This window comes from Dendrobates tinctorius, unplaced genomic scaffold, assembly GCF_039654945.1.
Source record: "Dendrobates tinctorius isolate UK_male_01 unplaced genomic scaffold, ASM3965494v1 ptg000070l, whole genome shotgun sequence".
NCBI classification, from domain to species: domain Eukaryota; kingdom Metazoa; phylum Chordata; class Amphibia; order Anura; family Dendrobatidae; genus Dendrobates; species Dendrobates tinctorius.
This window is the reverse complement of record NW_027361738.1, coordinates 75,195,341-75,220,285: the sequence shown is the minus strand read 5'-3', so window position 1 is coordinate 75,220,285 and position 24,945 is coordinate 75,195,341. Positions and strand designations below refer to the sequence as shown.

The following is a 24,945-nucleotide window of genomic DNA, read 5'->3' as shown; positions in this document are numbered from 1 at the left end:
GGGTCCCTCTTCCTCGGTGCAGGGTCCCTCTTTCTCAGGGCAGGGTCCCTCTTTCTCAGGACAGGGCAGGGTCCCTCTTTCTCAGGGCAGGGTCCCTCTTTCTCAGTGCAGGGTCCCTCTTTCTCGGGCAGGGTCCCTCTTTCTCAGAGCAGGGTCCCTCTTTCTCAGGGCAGGGTCCCTCTTTCTCGGGGCAGGGTCCCTCTTTCTCAGGGCAGGGTCCCTCTTTCTCAGGGCAGGGTCCCTCTTTCTCAGTGCAGGGTCCCTCTTTCTCAGGGCAGGGTCCCTCTTTCTCGGGGCAGGGTCCCTCTTTCTCAGGGCAGGGTCCCTCTTTCTCAGTGCAGGGTCCCTCTTTCTCGGGGCAGGGTCCCTCTTTCTCAGGGCAGGGTCCCTCTTTCTCGGGGCAGGGTCCCTCTTTCTCGGGGCAGGGTCCCTCTTTCTCAGGGCAGGGTCCCTCTTTCTCAGTGCAGGGTCCCTCTTTCTCGGGGCAGGGTCCCTCTTTCTCGGGGCAGGGTCCCTCTTTCTCGGGGCAGGGTCCTTCTTTCTCAGTGCAGGTCCCTCTTTCTCAGTGCAGGGTCCCTCTTTCTCAGTGCAGTCCCTCTTTCTCAGTGCAGGGTCCCTCTTTCTCGGGGCAGGGTCCCTCTTCCTCGGTGCAGGGTCCCTCTTTCTCAGGGCAGGGTCCCTCTTTCTCGGGCAGGGTCCCTCTTTCTCAGGACAGGGCAGGGTCCCTCTTTCTCAGGGCAGGGTCCCTCTTTCTCAGTGCAGGGTCTCTCTTTCTCGGGCAGGGTCCCTCTTTCTCAGAGCAGGGTCCCTCTTTCTCAGTGCAGGGTCCCTCTTTCTCAGGGCAGGGTCCCTCTTTCTCGGGGCAGGGTCCCTCTTTCTCGGGGCAGGGTCCCTCTTTCTCAGGGCAGGGTCCCTCTTTCTCAGGGCAGGGTCCCTCTTTCTCAGGGCAGGGTCCCTCTGTCTCGGTGCAGGGTCCCTCTTTCTCAGGGCAGGGTCCCTCTTTCTCAGGGCAGGGTCCCTCTTTCTCGGGGCAGGGTCCCTCTTTCTCAGGGCAGGGTCCCTCTTTCTCAGGGCAGGGTCCCTCTGTCTCGGGGCAGGGTCCCTCTTTCTCGGTGCAGGGTCCCTCTTTCTCAGGGCAGGGTCCCTCTTTCTCAGGGCATGGTCCCTCTTTCTCGGGGCAGGGTCCCTCTTTCTCAGGGCAGGGTCCCTCTTTCTCAGGGCAGGGTCCCTCTTTCTCAGGGCAGGGTCCCTCTGTCTCGGTGCAGGGTCCCTCTTTCTCGGGCAGGGTCCCTCTTTCTCAGAGCAGGGTCCCTCTTTCTCGGGGCAGGGTCCCTCTTTCTCGGGGCAGGGTCCCTCTGTCTCGGTGCAGGGTCCCTCTTTCTCAGGGCAGGGTCCCTCTTTCTCAGGGCAGGGTCCCTCTTTCTCAGTGCAGGGTCCCTCTTTCTCAGGGCATGGTCCCTCTTTCTCGGGGCAGGGTCCCTCTTTCTCAGGGCAGGGTCCCTCTTTCTCGGGGCAGGGTCCCTCTGTCTCGGTGCAGGGTCCCTCTTTCTCAGGGCAGGGTCCCTCTTTCTCAGGGCAGGGTCCCTCTTTCTCGGGGCAGGGTCCCTCTGTCTCGGTGCAGGGTCCCTCTTACTCAGGGCAGGGTCCCTCTTTCTCAGTGCAGGGTCCCTCTTTCTCAGGGCATGGTCCCTCTTTCTCGGGGCAGGGTCCCTCTTTCTCAGGGCAGGGTCCCTCTTTCTCAGGGCAGGGTCCCTCTGTCTCGGTGCAGGGTCCCTCTTTCTCAGGGCAGGGTCCCTCTGTCTCGGTGCAGGGTCCCTCTTTCTCGGGGCAGGGTCCCTCTTTCTCGGGGCAGGGTCCCTCTTTCTCGGGGCAGGGTCCCTCTGTCTCAGTGCAGGGTCCCTCTTTCTCAGGGCAGAGTCCCTCTGTCTCGGTGCAGGGTCCCTCTTTCTCGGGGCAGGGTCCCTCTTTCTCGGGGCAGGGTCCCTCTTTCTCAGAGCAGGGTCCCTCTTTCTCGGGGCAGGGTCCCTCTGTCTCGGTGCAGGGTCCCTCTTTCTCGGGGCAGGGTCCCTCTTTCTCGGGGCAGGGTCCCTCTTTCTCAGAGCAGGGTCCCTCTTTCTCGGGGCAGGGTCCCTCTGTCTCGGTGCAGGGTCCCTCTTTCTCAGGGCAGGGTCCCTCTGTCTCGGTGCAGGGTCCCTCTTTCTCGGGGCAGGGTCCCTCTTTCTCGGGGCAGGGTCCCTCTGTCTCAGTGCAGGGTCCCTCTTTCTCAGAGCAGGGTCCCTCTTTCTCAGGGCAGAGTCCCTCTGTCTCGGTGCAGGGTCCCTCTTTCTCGGGGCAGGGTCCCTCTGTCTCGGTGCAGGGTCCCTCTTTCTCGGGGCAGGGTCCCTCTGTCTCGGTGCAGGGTCCCTCTTTCTCGGGGCAGGGTCCCTCTTTCTCGGGGCAGGGTCCCTCTTTCTCAGAGCAGGGTCCCTCTTTCTCGGGGCAGGGTCCCTCTGTCTCGGTGCAGGGTCCCTCTTTCTCAGGGCAGGGTCCCTCTGTCTCGGTGCAGGGTCCCTCTTTCTCGGGGCAGGGTCCCTCTTTCTCGGGGCAGGGTCCCTCTTTCTCGGGGCAGGGTCCCTCTTTCTCAGAGCAGGGTCCCTCTTTCTCAGGGCAGAGTCCCTCTGTCTCAGTGCAGGGTCCCTCTTTCTCGGGGCAGGGTCCCTCTGTCTCAGTGCAGGGTCCCTCTTTCTCAGAGCAGGGTCCCTCTTTCTCAGGGCAGAGTCCCTCTGTCTCGGGGCAGGGTCCCTCTTTCTCGGTGCAGGGTCCCTCTTTCTCGGTGCAGGGTCCCTCTTTCTCAGGGCAGGACCCTCCAGGCTGCTGCAGTCAGTGAGCCCTCCCCCTCCTCTTAGGGGAGTGAGTGGGCTGCCGCACGTCAGGCTCAGTGTGTGCTCCACAGCTCACACTCAGTTCTACCTCTGCTCCATCCGTCTCTGCTCAGGACCCCTGGATACAAGATGCTGCATGAGTGGAGCCTGGCGCTGCCGCAGCTGCTGCTGCTCTTCTTGCATGGTCCCCCTGCACCCCTGGCATTTAACCTGGATGCAGACAAGGTGACAGTGTACAGTGGCTCCCAGAACAGCTACTTTGGATATTCTGTGGATTTCTACATCCCGGACTCCCAGACGTAAGTGCTGCGGGTGGCGGATGATGGGGGTTATATACTTCTGCCATCCTGTGCTAATGATGAGTGCACAAGACATAATCTTCATCTCACAGACTGATGAGAAGTCAGTACACCCTGCCCCGGACCTCAGTCACTACCTTGTTCTGATGTTTGGGGGAAAAGAGCACACTGGATGTCAGTCATTAACCCCTGGGGTGCCAAGGCTGAGGGACAAGTAACAGCTGACTCCCTGTCTTCCATTGTCAGTGTACAGGCTCAGATATGTCCTGGCCTGAAGGACTCTGCCAGGGACCTGGGGAGGGTGGGCAGAGCTTCCTGCAGACAGGAGGATGGAGCTGTGCAAAGGAGAGAGCCTGGAGGGGTCCTCACTGCTCCCATGGATTTCCTTCTAATAGCAGCCTTATGTATAATTATCTATCTCTCTATCTATCAGCTGGGTGTCAGGTTTGGTCTTGTGTGTTGCTGGTTCTCAGCCTAATATTGCTCTGTATAGATTCGGCGACTGCTGCTACCTGACCGTCAGATAAAGTATTGTAAGATAACAAGGTCAGATACATAAGTGAGGAACAGACATGATAGATGATAACTCTGAGATAGATACGGGATAGATAAATAGATAATAAAATTGCTATATAAATTAATATATTGTATGAGAGCAAATGATAATGGATCAGAGCACAATAAGAGAGAGCGGTACTGGGGGCTAAGAGGAAACATTGAGACCACAGGTAGAGATGACATCGATTGATAAGTTATACATTTATTGATATCAGATATCTTTATAAATAAATATGAAAAACAGATAAAAATATGATATAAATTAATAAATAGAAAGATAACAAACAGATAGATAGATAGATAGATAGATAGATAGATAGATAGATAATAGCTCGCCTTCAGTCATGCCCTACAACATCTGCACGTCTCCCCATGATGTATACCATTATCCAGGACCCCTTTGCTGTATAATGAGCCCCCGTATGGTGGAGCTGCTGTCTGACCGCACAGTACCATTGTATGAGATGCTGACCATCACTCCCTTCTCTCCATCTCTTACAGGACCGGTGTATTAATTGGAGCCCCCAAAGCCAACACCAGCCAACCCGAGATAGTGGAAGGAGGAGCGGTGTACTACTGCCCCTTCCCCAGCACAGGGACTCCGTGTAAGAGGATTCCATTTGACAACACTAGTGAGTATATCTCTACCATGTGCGGGATTACCACATGTGATGACATGACCATATGACGCCATCCTCGGGCCGGGGATCCGTGATGTGAAGGTGTTTGTATTTGAGAAGTTAGTGACCCATTTGGTTAACAGTAAGTGAGAACGCTGCATACGATACCAGACTCGCTGTGGTGCTGCGGTGTGATACGTTGTGTCACTGCAGTGCCGCGGTGTGATACGTTGTGTCATTGTGGTGCTGCGGTGTGATACGTTGTGTCACTGCAGTGCCGCGGTGTGATACGTTGTGTCATTGTGGTGCTGCGGTGTGATACGTTGTGTCACTGTGGTGCTGCGGTGTGATACGTTGTGTCATTGTGGTGCTGCGGTGTGATACGTTGTGTCATTATGGTGCCGCGGTGTGATACGTTGTGTCATTGTGGTGCTGCGGTGTGATACGTTGTGTCATTATGGTGCCGCGGTGTGATACGTTGTGTCACTGTGGTGCCGCGGTGTGATACGTTGTGTCACTGTGGTGCCGCGGTGTGATATGTTGTGTCATTGTGGTGCTGCGGTGTGATACGTTGTGTCACTGTGGTGCTGCGGTGTGATACGTTGTGTCACTGTGGTGCTGCGGTGTGATACGTTGTGTCACTGTGGTGCCGCGGTGTGATACGTTGTGTCATTATGGTGCCGCGGTGTGATACGTTGTGTCATTGTGGTGCTGCGGTGTGATACGTTGTGTCATTATGGTGTCGTGGTGTGATACGTTGTGTCACTGTGGTGCCGCGGTGTGATACGGTGTGTCACTGTGGTGCTGCGGTGTGATACGTTGTGTCATTGTGGTGCTGCGGTGTGATACGTTGTGTCATTGTGGTGCCGCGGTGTGATACGTTGTGTCATTGTGGTGCCGCGGTGTGATACGTTGTGTCATTGTGGTGCCGCGGTGTGATACGTTGTGTCATTGTGGTGCCGCGGTGTTATACGTTGTGTCATTGTGGTGCTGCGGTGTGATACGTTATGTCATTGTGGTGCCGCGGTGTGATACGTTGTGTCATTGTGGTGCCGCGGTGTGATACGTTGTGTCACTGTGGTGCCGCGGTGTGATACGTTGTGTCACTGTGGTGCCGCGGTGTGATACGTTGTGTCACTGTGGTGCAGCGGTGTGATACGTTCTGTCATTGTGGTGCCGCGGTGTGATACGTTGTGTCACTGTGGTGCTGCGGTGTGATACGTTGTGTCATTGCGGTGCTGCGGTGTGATACGTTGTGTCATTGTGGTGCCGCGGTGTGATATGTTGTGTCACTGCGGTGCCGCGGTGTGATACGTTGTGTCATTGTGGTGCCGCGGTGTGATACGTTGTGTCACTGTGGTGCTGCGGTGTGATACGTTGTGTCATTGTGGTGCTGCGGTGTGATACGTTGTGTCATTGTGGTGCCGCGGTGTGATATGTTGTGTCATTGTGGTGCCGCGGTGTGATACGTTGTGTCATTGTGGTGCTGCGGTGTGATACGTTATGTCATTGTGGTGCCGCGGTGTGATACGTTGTGTCATTGTGGTGCTGTGCGGTGTGATATGTTGTGTCATTGTGGTGCCGCGGTGTGATACGTTGTGTCATTGTGGTGCTGTGCGGTGTGATACGTTGTGTCATTGTGGTGCTGCGGTTTGATACGTTGTGTCATTGTGGTGCCGCGGTGTGATACGTTGTGTCACTGTGGTGCTGCGGTGTGATACGTTGTGTCATTGTGGTGCCGCGGTGTGATACGTTATGTCATTGTGGTGCCGCGGTGTGATACGTTGTGTCACTGTGGTGCCGCGGTGTGATACGTTGTGTCATTGTGGTGCCGCGGTGTGATACGTTGTGTCATTGTGGTGCTGCGGTGTGATACGTTGTGTCATTGTGGTGCTGCGGTGTGATACGTTGTGTCATTATGGTGCAGCGGTGTGATACGTTGTGTCATTGTGGTGCCGCGGTGTGATACGTTGTGTCACTGTGGTGCTGCGGTGTGATACGTTGTGTCACTGTGGTACCGCGGTGTGATACGGTGTGTCATTGTGGTGCTGCGGTGTGATACGTTGTGTCATTATGGTGCAGCGGTGTGATACGTTGTGTCACTGTGGTGCTGCGGTGTGATACGTTGTGTCACTGTGGTGCTGCGGTGTGATACGTTGTGTCACTGTGGTGCTGCGGTGTGATACGTTGTGTCACTGTGGTGCAGCGGTGTGATACGTTCTGTCATTGTGGTGCCGCGGTGTGATACGTTGTGTCACTGTGGTGCTGCGGTGTGATACGTTGTGTCATTGTGGTGCCGCGGTGTGATACGTTGTGTCACTGTGGTGCTGCGGTGTGATACGTTGTGTCATTGTGGTGCTGCGGTGTGATACGTTGTGTCATTGTGGTGCCGCGGTGTGATATGTTGTGTCATTGTGGTGCCGCGGTGTGATACGTTGTGTCATTGTGGTGCTGCGGTGTGATACGTTGTGTCATTGTGGTGCTGCGGTGTGATACGTTGTGTCATTGTGGTGCTGCGGTGTGATACGTTGTGTCATTGTGGTGCTGCGGTGTGATACGTTATGTCATTGTGGTGCCGCGGTGTGATACGTTGTGTCACTGTGGTGCTGCGGTGTGATACGTTGTGTCACTGTGGTACCGCGGTGTGATACGGTGTGTCATTGTGGTGCTGCGGTGTGATACGTTGTGTCATTATGGTGCAGCGGTGTGATACGTTGTGTCACTGTGGTGCTGCGGTGTGATACGTTGTGTCACTGTGGTGCTGCGGTGTGATACGTTGTGTCACTGTGGTGCTGCGGTGTGATACGTTGTGTCACTGTGGTGCAGCGGTGTGATACGTTCTGTCATTGTGGTGCCGCGGTGTGATACGTTGTGTCACTGTGGTGCTGCGGTGTGATACGTTGTGTCATTGTGGTGCCGCGGTGTGATACGTTGTGTCACTGTGGTGCTGCGGTGTGATACGTTGTGTCATTGTGGTGCTGCGGTGTGATACGTTGTGTCATTGTGGTGCCGCGGTGTGATACGTTGTGTCATTGTGGTGCCGCGGTGTGATACGTTGTGTCATTGTGGTGCTGCGGTGTGATACGTTATGTCATTGTGGTGCCGCGGTGTGATACGTTGTGTCATTGTGGTGCTGTGCGGTGTGATATGTTGTGTCATTGTGGTGCCGCGGTGTGATACGTTGTGTCATTGTGGTGCTGTGCGGTGTGATACGTTGTGTCATTGTGGTGCCGCGGTGTGATACGTTGTGTCACTGTGGTGCTGTGCGGTGTGATACGTTGTGTCATTGTGGTGCTGTGCGGTGTGATATGTTGTGTCATTGTGGTGCCGCGGTGTGATACGTTGTGTCATTGTGGTGCTGTGCGGTGTGATACGTTGTGTCATTGTGGTGCCGCGGTGTGATACGTTGTGTCACTGTGGTGCTGCGGTGTGATACGTTGTGTCATTGTGGTGCCGCGGTGTGATACGTTATGTCATTGTGGTGCCGCGGTGTGATACGTTGTGTCACTGTGGTGCCGCGGTGTGATACGTTGTGTCATTGTGGTGCCGCGGTGTGATACGTTGTGTCATTGTGGTGCTGCGGTGTGATACGTTGTGTCATTGTGGTGCTGCGGTGTGATACGTTGTGTCATTATGGTGCAGCGGTGTGATACGTTATGTCATTGTGGTGCCGCGGTGTGATACGTTGTGTCACTGTGGTGCTGCGGTGTGATACGTTGTGTCACTGTGGTACCGCGGTGTGATACGGTGTGTCATTGTGGTGCTGCGGTGTGATACGTTGTGTCATTATGGTGCAGCGGTGTGATACGTTGTGTCACTGTGGTGCTGCGGTGTGATACGTTGTGTCACTGTGGTGCTGCGGTGTGATACGTTGTGTCACTGTGGTGCTGCGGTGTGATACGTTGTGTCACTGTGGTGCAGCGGTGTGATACGTTCTGTCATTGTGGTGCCGCGGTGTGATACGTTGTGTCACTGTGGTGCTGCGGTGTGATACGTTGTGTCATTGTGGTGCCGCGGTGTGATACGTTGTGTCACTGTGGTGCTGCGGTGTGATACGTTGTGTCATTGTGGTGCTGCGGTGTGATACGTTGTGTCATTGTGGTGCCGCGGTGTGATATGTTGTGTCATTGTGGTGCCGCGGTGTGATACGTTGTGTCATTGTGGTGCCGCGGTGTGATACGTTGTGTCACTGTGGTGCTGCGGTGTGATACGTTGTGTCACTGTGGTACCGCGGTGTGATACGGTGTGTCATTGTGGTGCTGCGGTGTGATACGTTGTGTCATTATGGTGCAGCGGTGTGATACGTTGTGTCACTGTGGTGCTGCGGTGTGATACGTTGTGTCACTGTGGTGCTGCGGTGTGATACGTTGTGTCACTGTGGTGCTGCGGTGTGATACGTTGTGTCACTGTGGTGCTGCGGTGTGATACGTTGTGTCATTGTGGTGCCGTGGTGTGATACGTTGTGTCATTGTGGTGCTGCGGTGTGATACGTTGTGTCATTGTGGTGCCGCGGTGTGATACGTTGTGTCATTGTGGTGCTGCGGTTTGATACGTTGTGTCATTGTAGTGCCGCGGTGTGATACGTTGTGTCACTGTGGTGCTGCGGTGTGATACGTTGTGTCATTGTGGTGCCGCGGTGTGATACGTTATGTCATTGTGGTGCCGCGGTGTGATACGTTGTGTCACTGTGGTGCCGCGGTGTGATACGTTGTGTCATTGTGGTGCCGCGGTGTGATACGTTGTGTCATTGTGGTGCTGCGGTGTGATACGTTGTGTCATTGTGGTGCTGCGGTGTGATACGTTGTGTCATTATGGTGCAGCGGTGTGATACGTTGTGTCATTGTGGTGCCGCGGTGTGATACGTTGTGTCACTGTGGTGCTGCGGTGTGATACGTTGTGTCACTGTGGTACCGCGGTGTGATACGGTGTGTCATTGTGGTGCTGCGGTGTGATACGTTGTGTCATTATGGTGCAGCGGTGTGATACGTTGTGTCACTGTGGTGCTGCGGTGTGATACGTTGTGTCACTGTGGTGCTGCGGTGTGATACGTTGTGTCACTGTGGTGCTGCGGTGTGATACGTTGTGTCACTGTGGTGCTGCGGTGTGATACGTTGTGTCATTGTGGTGCCGTGGTGTGATACGTTGTGTCATTGTGGTGCTGCGGTGTGATACGTTATGTCATTGTGGTGCCGCGGTGTGATACGTTGTGTCACTGTGGTGCCGCGGTGTGATACGTTGTGTCATTGTGGTGCCGCGGTGTGATACGTTGTGTCACTGTGGTGCCGCGGTGTGATACGTTGTGTCACTGTGGTGCCGCGGTGTGATACGTTATGTCATTGTGGTGCCGCGGTGTGATACGTTGTGTCACTGTGGTGCCGCGGTGTGATACGTTGTGTCACTGTGGTGCCGCGGTGTGATACGTTATGTCATTGTGGTGCCGCGGTGTGATACGTTGTGTCATTGTGGTGCCGCGGTGTGATACGTTGTGTCACTGTGGTGCCGCGGTGTGATACGTTGTGTCACTGTGGTGCTGCGGTGTGATACGTTGTGTCATTGTGGTGCCGCGGTGTGATACGTTATGTCATTGTGGTGCCGCGGTGTGATACGTTGTGTCATTGTGGTGCTGCGGTGTGATACGTTATGTCATTGTGGTGCCGCGGTGTGATACGTTGTGTCACTGTGGTGCCGCGGTGTGATACGTTGTGTCATTGTGGTGCCGCGGTGTGATACGTTATGTCATTGTGGTGCCGCGGTGTGATACGTTGTGTCACTGTGGTGCCGCGGTGTGATACGTTGTGTCACTGTGGTGCCGCAGTGTGATACGTTGTGTCATTGTGGTGCTGCGGTGTGATACGTTGTGTCATTGTGGTGCTGCGGTGTGATACGTTGTGTCATTGTGGTGCTGCGGTGTGATGCGTTGTGTCACTGTGGTGCTGCGGTGTGATACGTTGTGTCATTGTGGTGCCGCGGTGTGATACGTTATGTCATTGTGGTGCCGCGGTGTGATACGTTGTGTCACTGTGGTGCCGCGGTGTGATACGTTGTGTCATTGTGGTGCCGCGGTGTGATACGTTGTGTCATTGTGGTGCCGCGGTGTGATACGTTGTGTCATTGTGGTGCCGCGGTGTGATACGTTGTGTCACTGTGGTGCCGCGGTGTGATACGTTGTGTCACTGTGGTGCCGCGGTGTGATACGTTGTAGCTCAGCTCTCTTACACTCCGGCCAAAGGTAAGACAGTTACGTAGGGGGGGACTTTGCTCTTCAGAGATCAGAGACGTCGTTTACACTGGAGGTTAGGAAAGAAGAGAGAGCGCCTCCCATTGTTATGGTTTGTGTTGGTATTGCAGCACTTGATTTCAGCAGTTGTTCCTGAGCATCAGTAACAGACCTGGCCTATACTCATGTGTGCCGCCTTTGCCATTTTTCTTATTTTTCTATTTTAAAAAAATTCAAAAAACGGGGTTTATTGCATCCTAAACATCGTTCACACTCTTATCTTTCGGTCAGTGTGCAGCACTCACTTAGGCAGCAAATGAAGAGGGCACACTGTTAGGCAATGTCAAAGAGCCGCGAGACATGCAGTCGCGGGGACTCGGACATAGCATTCAAGCACGCCGAAGTCACTCTGTTGGCACTCGAGCATGCTCAGATAACACCTTATCCCAGCACGCTCGCTCATCACTACTAGTAGCCTCCACGTTTGCAGGTTTTTCCTCGTTTCTGAGTTCATCGGCTTTTATGAATCTCACAGATTTATATACTGTGCTTCGGGCACGTAATAGAAGACTTTGATGGGTTTTACTTCCATGACTTTGTCTTGTGTAATTTTAGCCTGTTGTTATTATTTTCTCATGCGACTGACGGTGGTAACGACTTCCACATGTTAATTAGAAGGCCAGAAAGCATTGTTTCCGATTGTCAGTGTTACATGCTCGCAGCCCGGTACTTTTATTATGCTTATTATTGGATAGTTGTTCCCTGTTGATTTCCTTCTGGCGTCTGAGTTTCGCTCCTGACATACGTCTTCTTTCCTCAGCATCCGACCATCCTTCCAATCCTCTCTGTACCATTACATTGAACTCCCATTGCACTTGGATACCTAGGATGAGCGGGGATGAAATTCCTTTCTTGTCTCCAGGGCTTCCATAATGACCAGCCTGTTTCCTTTTTCCTGTAATGCCTTATTTATCCTGCGGGGGCACTGTGGCGTAACTAAAAACTTACAAGCTAGGTTCTTTCTTTGATCGCTGCTGATCGAGGTCTCAGGACAGTCTGATTTTAATGAGTAAAACCTTTCAGGTAACACTTTTAATGACGGAATCACTTTCTAAAGATTCCTAGAGAGAGCCACCCGGAGGCTAAAGACTGAAGTGCTGTTTAATGTATATAACCAAGCGGTAGTGCATATGTTCAACACGGGTGGTAATGCACATGTGTGACCACTGGAGATGAGCGACTTTGCCTTTTTTAGGGCCGAGTCGGGTTTCATGAAACCCAACTTTCTCAAAAGTCGAGTCAAACGAAATCAGCCGACTATCGGGAAAAGTCGGGGTCCGACTGAAACACGAAGCCCAATGAAAGTCAATGGGGAAGCAAAGTCGGCAGGGAGTGGAGGACAGGAAACACACCTACATGCCGGACCGCTTTTTTAAAGTGCGCAAAATCTCTCTCTTTCCGCTGCACATGTCATCTCGTTGCCCACAGTGTACATCCTTGGTCAGTGGCTGAGAAAAGTCACGTGCATGCATTCTGGGAAATCCGACTTTGGCGCTTGTTTTGCCAACCGCATGGCCGACTTCACGCTGTGGTCGGGTTTCGGTTGGCGAAACCTGACTTTGTTATAAGTCGGCGACTTATGAATCTGGCCGACCTGTTTCGCTCAACTCTAGTGACCACCACCACCAATGGTTGGCTGGTCAAGCATGCCCACTACTGCCCCATTCACTCTGGGCACACTGGTGGGATCCCAGCGGCTGGACAACCACCAATCATACCAGTATTCTGTAGATAGAAGATAAATGTAGTTGGGGCAGAATTTGACATTCCTAAAATCACTAAAAAAAAGGCTGAAGGAAAAAAAACATCCAGCTTTTCCTGGGCCGTTTATGCTTGAAAACCACTTTTTTAAGAAAAGGCTTCAGGAAATACAGTGTTGGCGCCTCCTGGGTGGCTTCCACTCATTTGAAGACCTTGTTGAGTTCGCCTCCATGGAAAAGATGTCATGTACTGTGAGGTAGCGCTGTCATTCAAGTAGGGGATACTCGCTCAGCAGCCACAAAATCAGCTCCGGCACAGATTTTCCATAAAGCAATAACAGTCCATGCGGTTTATTAGGCATCATAAACCATGACCAGCAACATAAAGATCATATAAATGGCATAGCGTCCATGACAGAGCTTCACTCTGTTAGCAGTGTCCAAAACGCAGGCTTTTCAGCCTCACAGTTATATCTCACCCCGTCAGGGTTCTCTCATGGCTGCTTCTCCATACTGCAGACATTCATTCCCTCCAGGGAACTCTCAGGCTCTTTCAGCCATTAAACACTAAACGGACCAATTGGGTCCCTGCATTCACCCCATCTGACCTACCCTGGCCACATTATATGGTCCATAGCCACGCCCACCGGGTCACATGACTATGACCTCATCACAGGTCCTTCACACACACATATACACTTTACAATAGCGTTATTAAACACACCCCCTGGGTGGGTTTGTAGGTAACTAGTCCCTGACACATTGAACCAGCACCTCAGCAGTATCACTGCTGATTAACACACACATAAATCTCCATCTCAAGGCCACCCACCTTGAGATACATAACGGTCATTCAGTATCTTGCCATTCATCCACTCTCCTGGAACAACCAAACAGCGCCCCCTAGTGGACACAGTGGTCACTACACCACAGTACACATATCCTTAAAGTCATATAGGAATGACTTTGGAAACCAAGTTTTAATATAAAACTTATAAATTTGTAATGAGACGTGTTAATTTCTGGGCAGCTTTCCAGAGCTCTTCTGGCATTGTGCAGACTTTGTCTTCGCTTTATATCTTTAGGTAAAAAGGTCGTACTTAGTGCTGGTTGTGCATTTCTTTGAGGTCTTCATTCGACATGGATGTGTTGCTCATTCGCTTACCCATTCCCACCTGTCATGTTCTGCGCTCTGCACCTGGTGAAGAAGTAATGTGAGTGGTAAATGTCTGGCAATGCTTGTCTGGTTTCCTTGCCTGGATTGCAGTGATCTGGACTTTATAAACTGTGTCAGGATTTTCTTGTCATATTTTTAAAGTATATCTTCTTACTGCAGGACGTAAAAATACTGATCAATGGTTTTTCAAGTAGTCATAATGTCTGGCATGCAGGTACAATGCTGTGTGGAGGTCATGATGCTGATGGTCTTCTAGGGGCGATATGAACTATGCTGACTGCGGGGTGTGCTTTACCTTCAAGGAATAGAAAGAGACATCTTTTGGAACACAAGTCTTTTATTCCTTTACTTTTATTTCCAGAGGCCAATAGTGGTTACACACCAGTAAAAGTATACAGCATAATGATTGCACATCCAAAGAGGGAAACAGCTTAATGGTTATACATCCAAAGAGGGAAACAGCTAAATGGTTATACATCCAAAGAGGGAAACAGTTTAATGGTTACACATCTGAGAGGGAAACAGCTTAATGGTTATACATCCAAAGAGGGAAACAGTTTAATGGTTACACATCTGAGAGGGAAACAGCTTAATGGTTATACATCCAAAGAGGGAAACAGTTTAATGGTTACACATCCAAAGAGGGAAACAGCTGACGGGTTACACATCCAAAGAGGGAAACAACTTAATGAATACACAACCAAAGAGGGAAACAGCTTAATGGTTACACATCCAAAGAGGGAAACAGCTTAATGGTTACACATCCAAAGAGTTGCCCAGCTTAATGATTACACAACCAAAGAGGGAAACAGCTTAATGGTTACACATCCAAAGAGGGAAACAGCTGACGGGTTACACATCCAAAGAGGGAAACAACTTAATGAATACACAACCAAAGAGGGAAACAGTTTAATTGTTACACATCCAAAGAGGGAAACAGCTTAATGGTTACACATCCAAAGAGGGAAACAGCTTAATGAATACACAACCAAAGAGGGAAACAGCTTAATGGCTACACATCCAAAGAGGGAAACAGCTTACTGGTTACACATCCAAAGAGGGAAACAACTTAATGAATACACAACCAAAGAGGGAAACAGTTTAATTGTTACACATACAAAGAGGGAAACAGCTTACTGTTTACACATCCAAAGAGGGAAGCAGCTTAATGAATACACAACCAAAGAGGGAAACAGTTTAATGGTTACACATCCAAAGAGAGAAACAGCTTAATGGCTACACATCCAAAGAGGGAAACAGCTTACTGGTTACACATCCAAAGAGGGAAACATCTTAATGAATACACAACCAAAGAGGGAAACAGTTTAATTGTTACACATCCAAAGAGGGAAACAGCTTAATGGTTACACATCCAAAGAGGGAAACAGCTTAATGGTTACACATCCAAAGAGGGAAACAGCTTACTGTTTACACATCCAAAGAGGGAAACAGCTTAATGAATACACAACCAAAGAGGGAAACAGTTTAATTGTTACACATCCAAAGAGGGAAACAGCTTAATGGTTACACATCCAAAGAGGGAAACAGCCTAATGGTTACACATCCAAAGAGGGAAACAGCTTAATGGTTACACATCCAAAGAGGGAAACAGCTTACTGTTTACACATCCAAAGAGGGAAACAGCTTAATGAATACACAACCAAAGAGGGAAACAGTTTAATGGTTACACATCCAAAGAGAGAAACAGCTTAATGGCTACACATCCAAAGATGGAAACAGCTTAATGGTTACACATCCAAAGAGTTGCCCAGCTTAATGGTTACACAACCAAAGAGGGAAACAGTTAATGGCTACACATCCAAAGAGGGAAACAGCTTACTGGTTACACATCCAAAGAGGGAAACAACTTAATGAATACACAACCAAAGAGGGAAACAGCTTAATTTTTACACATCCAAAGAGGGAAACAGCTTAATGGTTACACATCCAAAGAGGGAAACAGCTTAATGGTTACACATCCAAAGAGGGAAACAGCTTACTGTTTACACATCCAAAGAGGGAAACAGCTTAATGAATACACAACCAAAGAGGGAAACAGTTTAATGAATACACAACCAAAGAGGGAAACAGTTTAATTGTTACACATCCAAAGAGGGAAACAGCTTAATGGTTACACATCCAAAGAGGGAAACAGTTTAATGGTTACACATCTAAGAGGGAAACAGCTTAATGGTTATACATCCAAAGAGGGAAACAGTTTAATGGTTACACATCTAAGAGGGAAACAGCTTAATGGTTATACATCCAAAGAGGGAAACAGTTTAATGGTTACACATCTAAGAGGGAAACAGCTTAATGGTTACACATCCAAAGAGGGAAACAGCTGACGGGTTACACATCCAAAGAGGGAAACAACTTAATGAATACACAACCAAAGAGGCAAACAGCTTAATGGTTACACATCCAAAGAGGGAAACGGCTTAATGGTTACACATTCAAAGAGTTGCCCAACTTAATGGTTACCCAACCAAAGAGGGAAACAGCTTAATGGTTACACATCCAAAGAGGGAAACAGCTGACGGGTTACACATCCAAAGAGGGAAACAACTTAATGAATACACAACCAAAGAGGGAAACAGCTTAATGGTTACACATCCAAAGCGGGAAACGGCTTAATGGTTACACATCCAAAGAGTTGCCCAGCTTAATGGTTACACAACCAAAGAGGGAAACAGCTTAATGGCTACACATCCAAAGAGGGAAACAGCTTACTGGTTACACATCCAAAGAGGGAAACAACTTAATGAATACACAACCAAAGAGGGAAACAGTTTAATTGTTACGCATCCAAAGAGGGAAACAGCTTAATGGTTACACATCCAAAGAGGGAAACAGCTTAATGGTTACACATCCAAAGAGGGAAACAGCTTACTGTTTACACATCCAAAGAGGGAAACAGCTTAATGAATACACAACCAAAGAGGGAAACAGTTTAATGGTTACACATCCAAAGAGAGAAACAGCTTAATGGCTACACATCCAAAGAGGGAAACAGCTTACTGGTTACACATCCAAAGAGGGAAACAACTTAATGAATACACAACCAAAGAGGGAAACAGTTTAATTGTTACACATCCAAAGAGGGAAACAGCTTAATGGTTACACATCCAAAGAGGGAAACAGCATAATGGTTACACATCCAAAGAGGGAAACAGCCTAATGGTTACACATCCATAGAGGGAAACAGCTTAATGGTTACACATCCAAAGAGGGAAACAGCTTACTGTTTACACATCCAAAGAGGGAAACAGCTTAATGAATACACAACCAAAGAGGGAAACAGTTTAATGGTTACACATCCAAAGAGAGAAACAGCTTAATGGCTACGCATCCAAAGAGGGAAACAGCTTAATGGTTACACATCCAGAGCATTGCCCAGCTTTATGGTTACACAACCAAAGAGGGAAACAGCTTAATGGCTACACATCCAAAGAGGGAAACAGATTACTGGTTACACATCCAAAGAGGGAAACAACTTAATGAATACACAACCAAAGAGGGAAACAGTTTAATTGTTACACATCCAAAGAGGGAAACAGCTTAATGGTTACACATCCAAAGAGGGAAACAGCTTACTGTTTACACATCCAAAGAGGGAAACAGCTTAATGAATACACAACCAAAGAGGGAAACAGTTTAATGGTTACACATCCAAAGAGAGAAACAGCTTAATGGCTACACATCCAAAGAGGGAAACAGCTTACTGGTTACACATCCAAAGAGGGAAACAACTTAATGAATACACAACCAAAGAGGGAAACAGTTTAATTGTTACACATCCAAAGAGGGAAACAGCTTAATGGTTACACATCCAAAGAGGGAAACAGCATAATGGTTACACATCCAAAGAGGGAAACAGCCTAATGGTTACACATCCATAGAGGGAAACAGCTTAATGGTTACACATCCAAAGAGGGAAACAGCTTACTGTTTACACATCCAAAGAGGGAAACAGCTTAATGAATACACAACCAAAGAGGGAAACAGTTTAATGGTTACACATCCAAAGAGAGAAACAGCTTAATGGCTACGCATCCAAAGAGGGAAACAGCTTAATGGTTACACATCCAGAGCGTTGCCCAGCTTTATGGTTACACAACCAAAGAGGGAAACAGCTTAATGGCTACACATCCAAAGAGGGAAACAGATTACTGGTTACACATCCAAAGAGGGAAACAACTTAATGAATACACAACCAAAGAGGGAAACAGTTTAATTGTTACACATCCAAAGAGGGAAACCGCTTAATGGTTACACATCCAAAGAGGGAAACAGCTTAATGGTTACACATCCAAAGAGGGAAACAGCTTAATGGTTACACATCCAAAGAGGGAAACAGCTTAATGGTTACACATCCAAAGAGGGAAACAGCTTACTGTTTACACATCCAAAGAGGGAAACAGCTTAATGGTTACACATCCAAAGAGGGAAACAGCTTACTGTTTACACATCCAAAGAGGGAAACAGCTTAATGAATACACAACCAAAGAGGGAAACAGTTTAATGAATATACAACCAAGGAGGGAAACAGTTTAATTGTTACACATCCAAAGAGGGAAACAGCTTAATGGTTACACATCCAAAGAGGGAAACAGCTTAATGGTTACACATCCAAGAGGGAAACAGCTTAATGGTTACACATCCAAAGAGTGAAACAGCTGACGGGTTACACATCCAAAGAGGGAAACAGCTTACTGTTTACACATCCAAAGAGGGAAACAGCTTAATGAATAGACAACCAAAGAGGGAAACAGTTTAATGGTTACACATCCAAAGAGAGAAACAGCTTAATGGCTACGCATCCAAAGAGGGAAACAGCTTAATGGTTACACATCCAGAGAGTTGCCCAGCTTAATGGTTACACAACCAAAGAGGGAAACAGCTTAATGGCTACACATCCAAAGAGGGAAACAGCTTACTGGTTACACATCCAAAGAGGGAAACAACTTAATGAATACACAACCAAAGAGGGAAACAGTTTAATTGTTACACATCCAAAGAGGGAAACAGCTTAATGGTTACACATCCAAAGAGGGAAACAGCTTAATGGTTACACATCCAAAGAGGGAAACAGCTTAATGGTTACACATCCAAAGAGGGAAACAGCTTAATGGTTACACATCCAAAGAGGGAAACAGCTTAATGGTTACACATCCAAAGAGGGAAACAGCTTAATGGTTACACATCCAAAGAGGGAAACAGCTTACTGTTTACACATCCAAAGAGGGAAACAGCTTAATGAATACACAACCAAAGAGGGAAACAGTTTAATGAATACACAACCAAGGAGGGAAACAGTTTAATTGTTACACATCCAAAGAGGGAAACAGCTTAATGGTTACACATCCAAAGAGGGAAACAGCTTAATGGTTACACATCCAAGAGGGAAACAGCTTAATGGTTACACATCCAAAGAGTGAAACAGCTGATGGGTTACACATCCAAAGAGGGAAACAACTTAATGAATACACAACCAAAGAGGGAAACAGTTTAATTGTTACACATCCAAAGAGGGAAATGGCTTAATGGTTACACATCCAAAGAGTTGCACAGCTTAATGGTTACACATCCAAAGAGGGAAACAGCTTAATGGTTACACAACCAAAGAGGGAAACAGCTTAATGGTTACACATCCAAATAGTGAAACAGCTTAATGGTTACACATCCAAAGAGGGAAACAGCTTAATGGTTGCACAACAAAAGAGGGAAACATGATAATGGTTAAATATCCAAAGAGTGAAATAGCATAATGTTTACCCATCCAAAGAGGGAGATAGCATAATGGTCACTCATCCAAAAAAGCACACAATTATAGCTGTACTTACAAAGAGACACAAAGCTTTAACTGGTGGGATGCTCGTAGTGGCTTTTCTGCTAACAATCTTTCAGTTTAGTTGCTGATTTTCTTCACTTTACTTATGCAAGCCTCTCTCATTGTTATGTGAGGAGACTCCTGATCAGTGTGACGCTGAGTCACTTCTCACGGACAAACCATGAGTCAGGATAGTCAAGGAGCCCAAGGTCAATAGTCAGGAGGGTACATCCTAAGCAGAGGGAAGACTAAATCATAGTAAAGTAATGGTCCAAGGACAAAATACCAGAAGGATAGCAGATCAGAGCAAAGGGGTTAAACAGACCGATGGTCAGAATGAGGTCCAAGGTCAGGAAGCAATACATCAACAAGCAAAAATACATGGCACACTTAGCTAAAGCTATGGCTGACAGCTATCTTGGACTGCCAGCTCAGTTAAATAGGTGAACAATCAAGGGAAACGGGAGCACCTGATGAAAGCTCAGCACCTCCCAGTCTCAGATTGGACCGCTGAGCTGTCAGTCACTGCACAGACAGCTCAGCACTGAGGGGTGACATCGTTACAATCAGCTCTCTGATGCACATGCTATCTCTTATTTAGTACATCTACTTCACTCTGTGTAATGATGCCAGATGCCATATCACACGACATCTCTTTAAAAAGCCCTCTCAGTAATCTCCAATTACATGGCATTGATTCTCATAGGTGCCATGTGATATACTACATGATGATCACTGTGACTGCCAAATAAAGGGGAAAGCACTAACCACAGGGTACATCAAACGCTTATGTCAAAACACATTAACATCACATAAACATTTGAATAATAATAAATATATGAAATATTGCGATGAGAGCATATCAATGGGCGAAGTAGACAGTAGTTTCTACATCTTATAAATCCTATCAATATATTTTGGAGTATAGGAGAAATATATGTAACATTTTAAAGGGAATGTGAGAACAGCATGATTTAGGGGCAGATACCCTGATTCCAGTTATGCATCACTTAGTTTCCTGGGTGTAGTAGTTGTGATGCAATCACCAGAGCTCAAAATGCCGAGCTGTGTATAACCCCGCCCACACCACTGATTGGCTGCTTCCTGTGTACACTGCATAATGGCAGAAAGCTGGTGGGGGCCGAGTTGAACCAGGAGGCAGGACACCTAGTCCTGCAGTAATAATCTGCTGATAAAACACTGATTGTATTATGACAGCAACACACAGCCCAGTAAAGTGACACATCACTGGAATCAGGCGCTCAGCCCCTACAACATGCTTCTCTCAGATTATATAGCAAAAACCTGCTGACAGATTCCCATTAATGATGTAAAGGCTGATGCTCATTTGAAACTTTGCTTGCATACTTACTACCCAACCCAAGGGATATCTCCCACAAGGCAGGGGTGCCGTTTTCATTGTTTCTGTTACATGAATTACTTTGTACATTTCTGCTAAATTAGCAGATATTTCATCCATGTCATATGACTCCTGCAGGCAGTGAGGTCTCTATGGCCTGATCCTCCTGAAATGACTACAATATGGCAGCGGGCACAAGTACTCAAGTACATGTAGTGCCTGAAAAGGCTGGTATATTACACTTTTAGGTATTTTGGGGGGTAGGAAACGCCTTTAAATCAGTCCTTTTAATGCTGCTTATCTAAAAACTCGCAAACGAAAACACCACTTAATCCAGCGCCATAAATCCCAGCCTCATATTCAGCTCCCGCAGTGTGATTATACTTAGGATTTATTCAGATACTTTGGTTATTTTTGGAATTGAGCTCCCAGCCTCAGACTATAAAAGAAGAACCAGCAAAATGAAGAGGAACATCGACCGTTCGTAAATTTCACCCTTTGGTCTTTATGAAGTCTTTTTACAAGATGATTCTCAGGGTCTGGTGCCGATTGTTCTTCTCCACCTCATGATCATTAGCAGAATTTAGGGAAAAAAAAACAGACCAAAAGGTCATTGCTGACCTCCTCATGTAACTGGAGGAAGAAGCGATTCCCACACCAGGGCACAGCTACGATCAATGATCCCAGATCCTCTGAAATCCACCCATCTCATTCGAGGATAAGGGTACTCGCTCTTTAAATCTCAGCTCAGCTCCTTCAGATTGGCTGTGGTGTTTAATCAGATGCCCACCTCATTGAAGAGGAAGTTGCTGCATTTATTTCATAGGGAAAGATTATAAATCACCAACCAGAATTTACTCAACATATACTGATGGGAATATTCCAGACTTGAGATAATACAAGGGAATCTAATAAGACCCTCATTTTTTTAGTTGTTTTTATGTCCGTGGGTTGGCCTAAGACTAAAATATCAGATAGCACTCCTTTCTTGTCTTAAGGACCCCATAAACATCAGTTGAATGTCAGCTCTAGATGTTGGCAGAACTGCCCAACCATCTGATGCATGTTACATACCTAACCCGAATCCGAGCTTTGCCTCCCTCACCCTTGTCTGCTAAACTCTGTTGTGCTTCATGTTGGGTTTTTTTAGATGGCCTTGCACAATCCCATGTGATCACTCCCTGGGTCTGAATAAGGCTCACCAAGACACATACTTGTGTCTTGATATTAAAGCTTTAGTGTTCCTGAGTCTTGTCTGCCTGCGGTCTTCAGTATCTCTGCATCATGTCTGTGGTCTCCAAGACGTCTCCTGGCTGCCTGCAGCTTCCGGTCCCTCAGTCTTCTGTCTGCCTGTGGCCTTCAGTATCTTTGCAACCTGTCTATGGTCTCCAGGATGTTCCAGTCTCCTGTCCACCTGCGGTCTCTAGTACCTCTGCTACCAGTCTCCCGCGTGCCTCACTTGGCTGCTGCACCAACGCCCTTGGCCCCTGTACCCACTTGGACTTTGGGCTTGGAGGATCCACTCACCAGCTGAGCTTAACAATGCGTATGTGAGCCTCCTAAGTCTGTGGACAAAAGGATCAGGCATTTGAAATTTAACACCCATCCTTTTTTTTTTTCAGGGGAAATAAGCCACTGCCAGAGGTGTCTGGCAGCAGCTTTCTACTGTCCCCTGTTGAAAACACATGAATGGACAGCCAATGCAAAAGCTGATGTGTGGGGTAGTCGGGAGAGATAGCTCTATCAAATGAACATTCAGCAAGGAACTATCTCATTTGTATGGCCAGCTTTAGAATAAGGCATGATCTACCTAGTTTAGTTGCCATCTAATGAGTATAAAGACCTCCCAGAACTCCCTACCATGCAGAGACTGGAAGGGGAAGGATCAGGCAGCTGGATTTCAATATGCCCGATCCTCTTGTTCTTATAGGTAATAAGCCACTGCCTCCATGTGAGTTCCACCATCTTCATCTCCACATATGTTATCGTCTGACATATCCGAAACCGTTAGAACTGGAAACCCTCCTTTTTGATAGATTGAGACACGTCCTCACACATATTTATGTCAAATTATATCCTTAAAACTCGAAGTCGCATTGATGTTCTCTGCAGTTAGTCTTCTTACCGGCAAACATCACAGACTGAAGCTGCTGACACACCTAATCTCTCACAACAGTAGAGAGGAGATCAAAAGCTAACATGAGGCTGCAGTAGATGCCTTCAGTTCAATTTCTTTTAAATCCACCTACACATGTTTCTGATTTTTATTTTTTTTAGATACAAAAATAGGTTTTTACAGAGCGGCTCCTAAGTCTGGACTCATCTGTTTCAGCCCCTTGGTCACATAGTTTACGAGATAACATCAGCCTTCTGCAGGATGTGCTTTCAAGAACAAGATGAGTAAAATAAAAAAAAATTGGCTTTAGCGTCCCGTATGTATGAACTGAGAAACACAAGATGACCCCAGTTGTATCTGAGCCAATGGATAATCTCACAATACATCTTGCAAGGAGCGAGAACCATTTCCTCCTCCAGACTGGGCAGAACAAGGCTGAGATGATCCTGAAGGAACATGAGAGAAGAGCCAAACTTAAGACTGAGATGTAGGACTCTCAGATAAGGGCCTAAACTTCTGGATATTGTCAGAGCTTTTCTCCGAGTACAATGTTTCAGAAAGTCAACGTTTCGCTTTGTAGCAACTTAATTGTGTCTGGAAAGAGGCCAAAGTTAAGAATTCTGTATCTGCACTTCAGAAAGATCCACTAAGCTTGACCACATGATCTGATTGTTACATCATTGTGCTTTATTTAAAGGGGTTTTCCAGTTTCATGTTTTCATGTTTCCTAATATACTTTAGGCCCAATTCACCGAAGCTTTCATTCCAGAATTATGGCATAAAAGCTTTGAAAAGTTGCAAAAATGTAGGTGCATCTTGGAGTTGCGTCTAAATTTTGAGACTTCACACCACTTTCTGAGGCAGGATGGGAAGTGGAGTAGGATTTGAGGTGAGGTGCACACAGAGGAGTACCCTGCTAGTCCAACTTTCATGATACATGAAGACGTGTTCACAAGAGCGTCTGACTCCAGCACGCTCCAGCATCAAGACCAACGAGAACCATGGGGCGTAACTAAGTGACTACTGAGTATTCACTACAGTCTTGGATGGTGAGGATAGGCTTGGCTTCAAGTAGTCACCAGGTACCACTCCAGGGCAGTCCCCGGGTCTGCAGCAGCTAACCAGGGGGTCAGAAACACGGCAATGAGGTACAGGAGGACAAAGGCAAAGACGTTGTCAGACAATTATGGGTCAAGGCAGGCAGCACAGGTTCAGTATACATAGCCGAGGTCAGGAACAGAGATGTCAGGATAAACAGTAAATGAGCTGGGTCAATAGCAGGAGTGATAGAACAAACATGCACCCACAGGATGTAGCGACAATCAACTGGGAACCAACAATCGGACAATGAGTGGTTGGAGGAGCTGCCTAATAAACCTCCTGCTGCCATGGGATAGCCTGGGGAAGGCAAACCCTGCAGGACACAGCAGGGTTAAGTTCCTGTAAAATCTGGCCAGGTGGAGTCTCTCTAGGATCAGAGCTGGGAATGAGCACAAGTCAGCTCAGGAGATGGTCTGACACTGGGGAAGCAGAGCAGTGAGCGCAGTACTGTCCATATGAATTTACAATCAGATCCAAGTTATCTATTATAATTGGGACTGCAGCATATTTCATAAAGGGCGCTGCAGGATGCTTTTTCTGAATCTGAGACTTGTACAGCGTCTATTATTTGCAGACTGGAGACAGACTATTAGCGTAAGTTTATAAAAACACTTCTATATATAGATCCCCTCATGTAACATGCACTTAATAGAAGGAAAACACACATGCACATCTGGAAGGATGCAGACAGCTCGGCTGGGTGCAGCAAGGATAATATGCAAACTGTCTAAATTGTATGTATCTTCTGACAACACGCAAACTAATAGGATAACCAGCAATTTAAACATGATTTAAAAGGCGTGTATATATAACAGTCTCTATTTATTAAACCTTTAGGCCATGTAAGTTTCCACGTGCAAAAATGCTGCATTTTTTCGCTTTCCACAACATTTTGATGCTTTTTCTCAATGCGCTTTCCCTTTTTTGATACATATTTAGTTTCATTTTTTTTTATGCAGAAACAATGTGTTTGTTCAGATTCACCATAGAAGTCTTTTGGAAAAAAAAATTATGGAGATTTCACAGCGTCCTTAGGATAGGTG

The 24,945-nt window shown here is 47.8% G+C and overlaps 1 protein-coding gene across 1 annotated transcript in view; it reads left to right on the top strand.

Annotated features, from left to right (window-relative positions):
* Window positions 1–2,907: 2,907 nt before the first annotated feature.
* The window catches only part of ITGA8 (integrin subunit alpha 8), a 213,250-nt gene continuing 191,212 nt past the window's right edge, over window positions 2,908–24,945 (top strand). Inside the window, exons 1-2 of the mRNA XM_073581939.1 lie at window positions 2,908–3,160; window positions 4,220–4,350. Coding sequence (XP_073438040.1) covers window positions 2,991–3,160; window positions 4,220–4,350 — 301 coding nt within the window. The 5' untranslated portion in view covers window positions 2,908–2,990. The remainder of the gene's footprint in view (window positions 3,161–4,219; window positions 4,351–24,945) is intronic.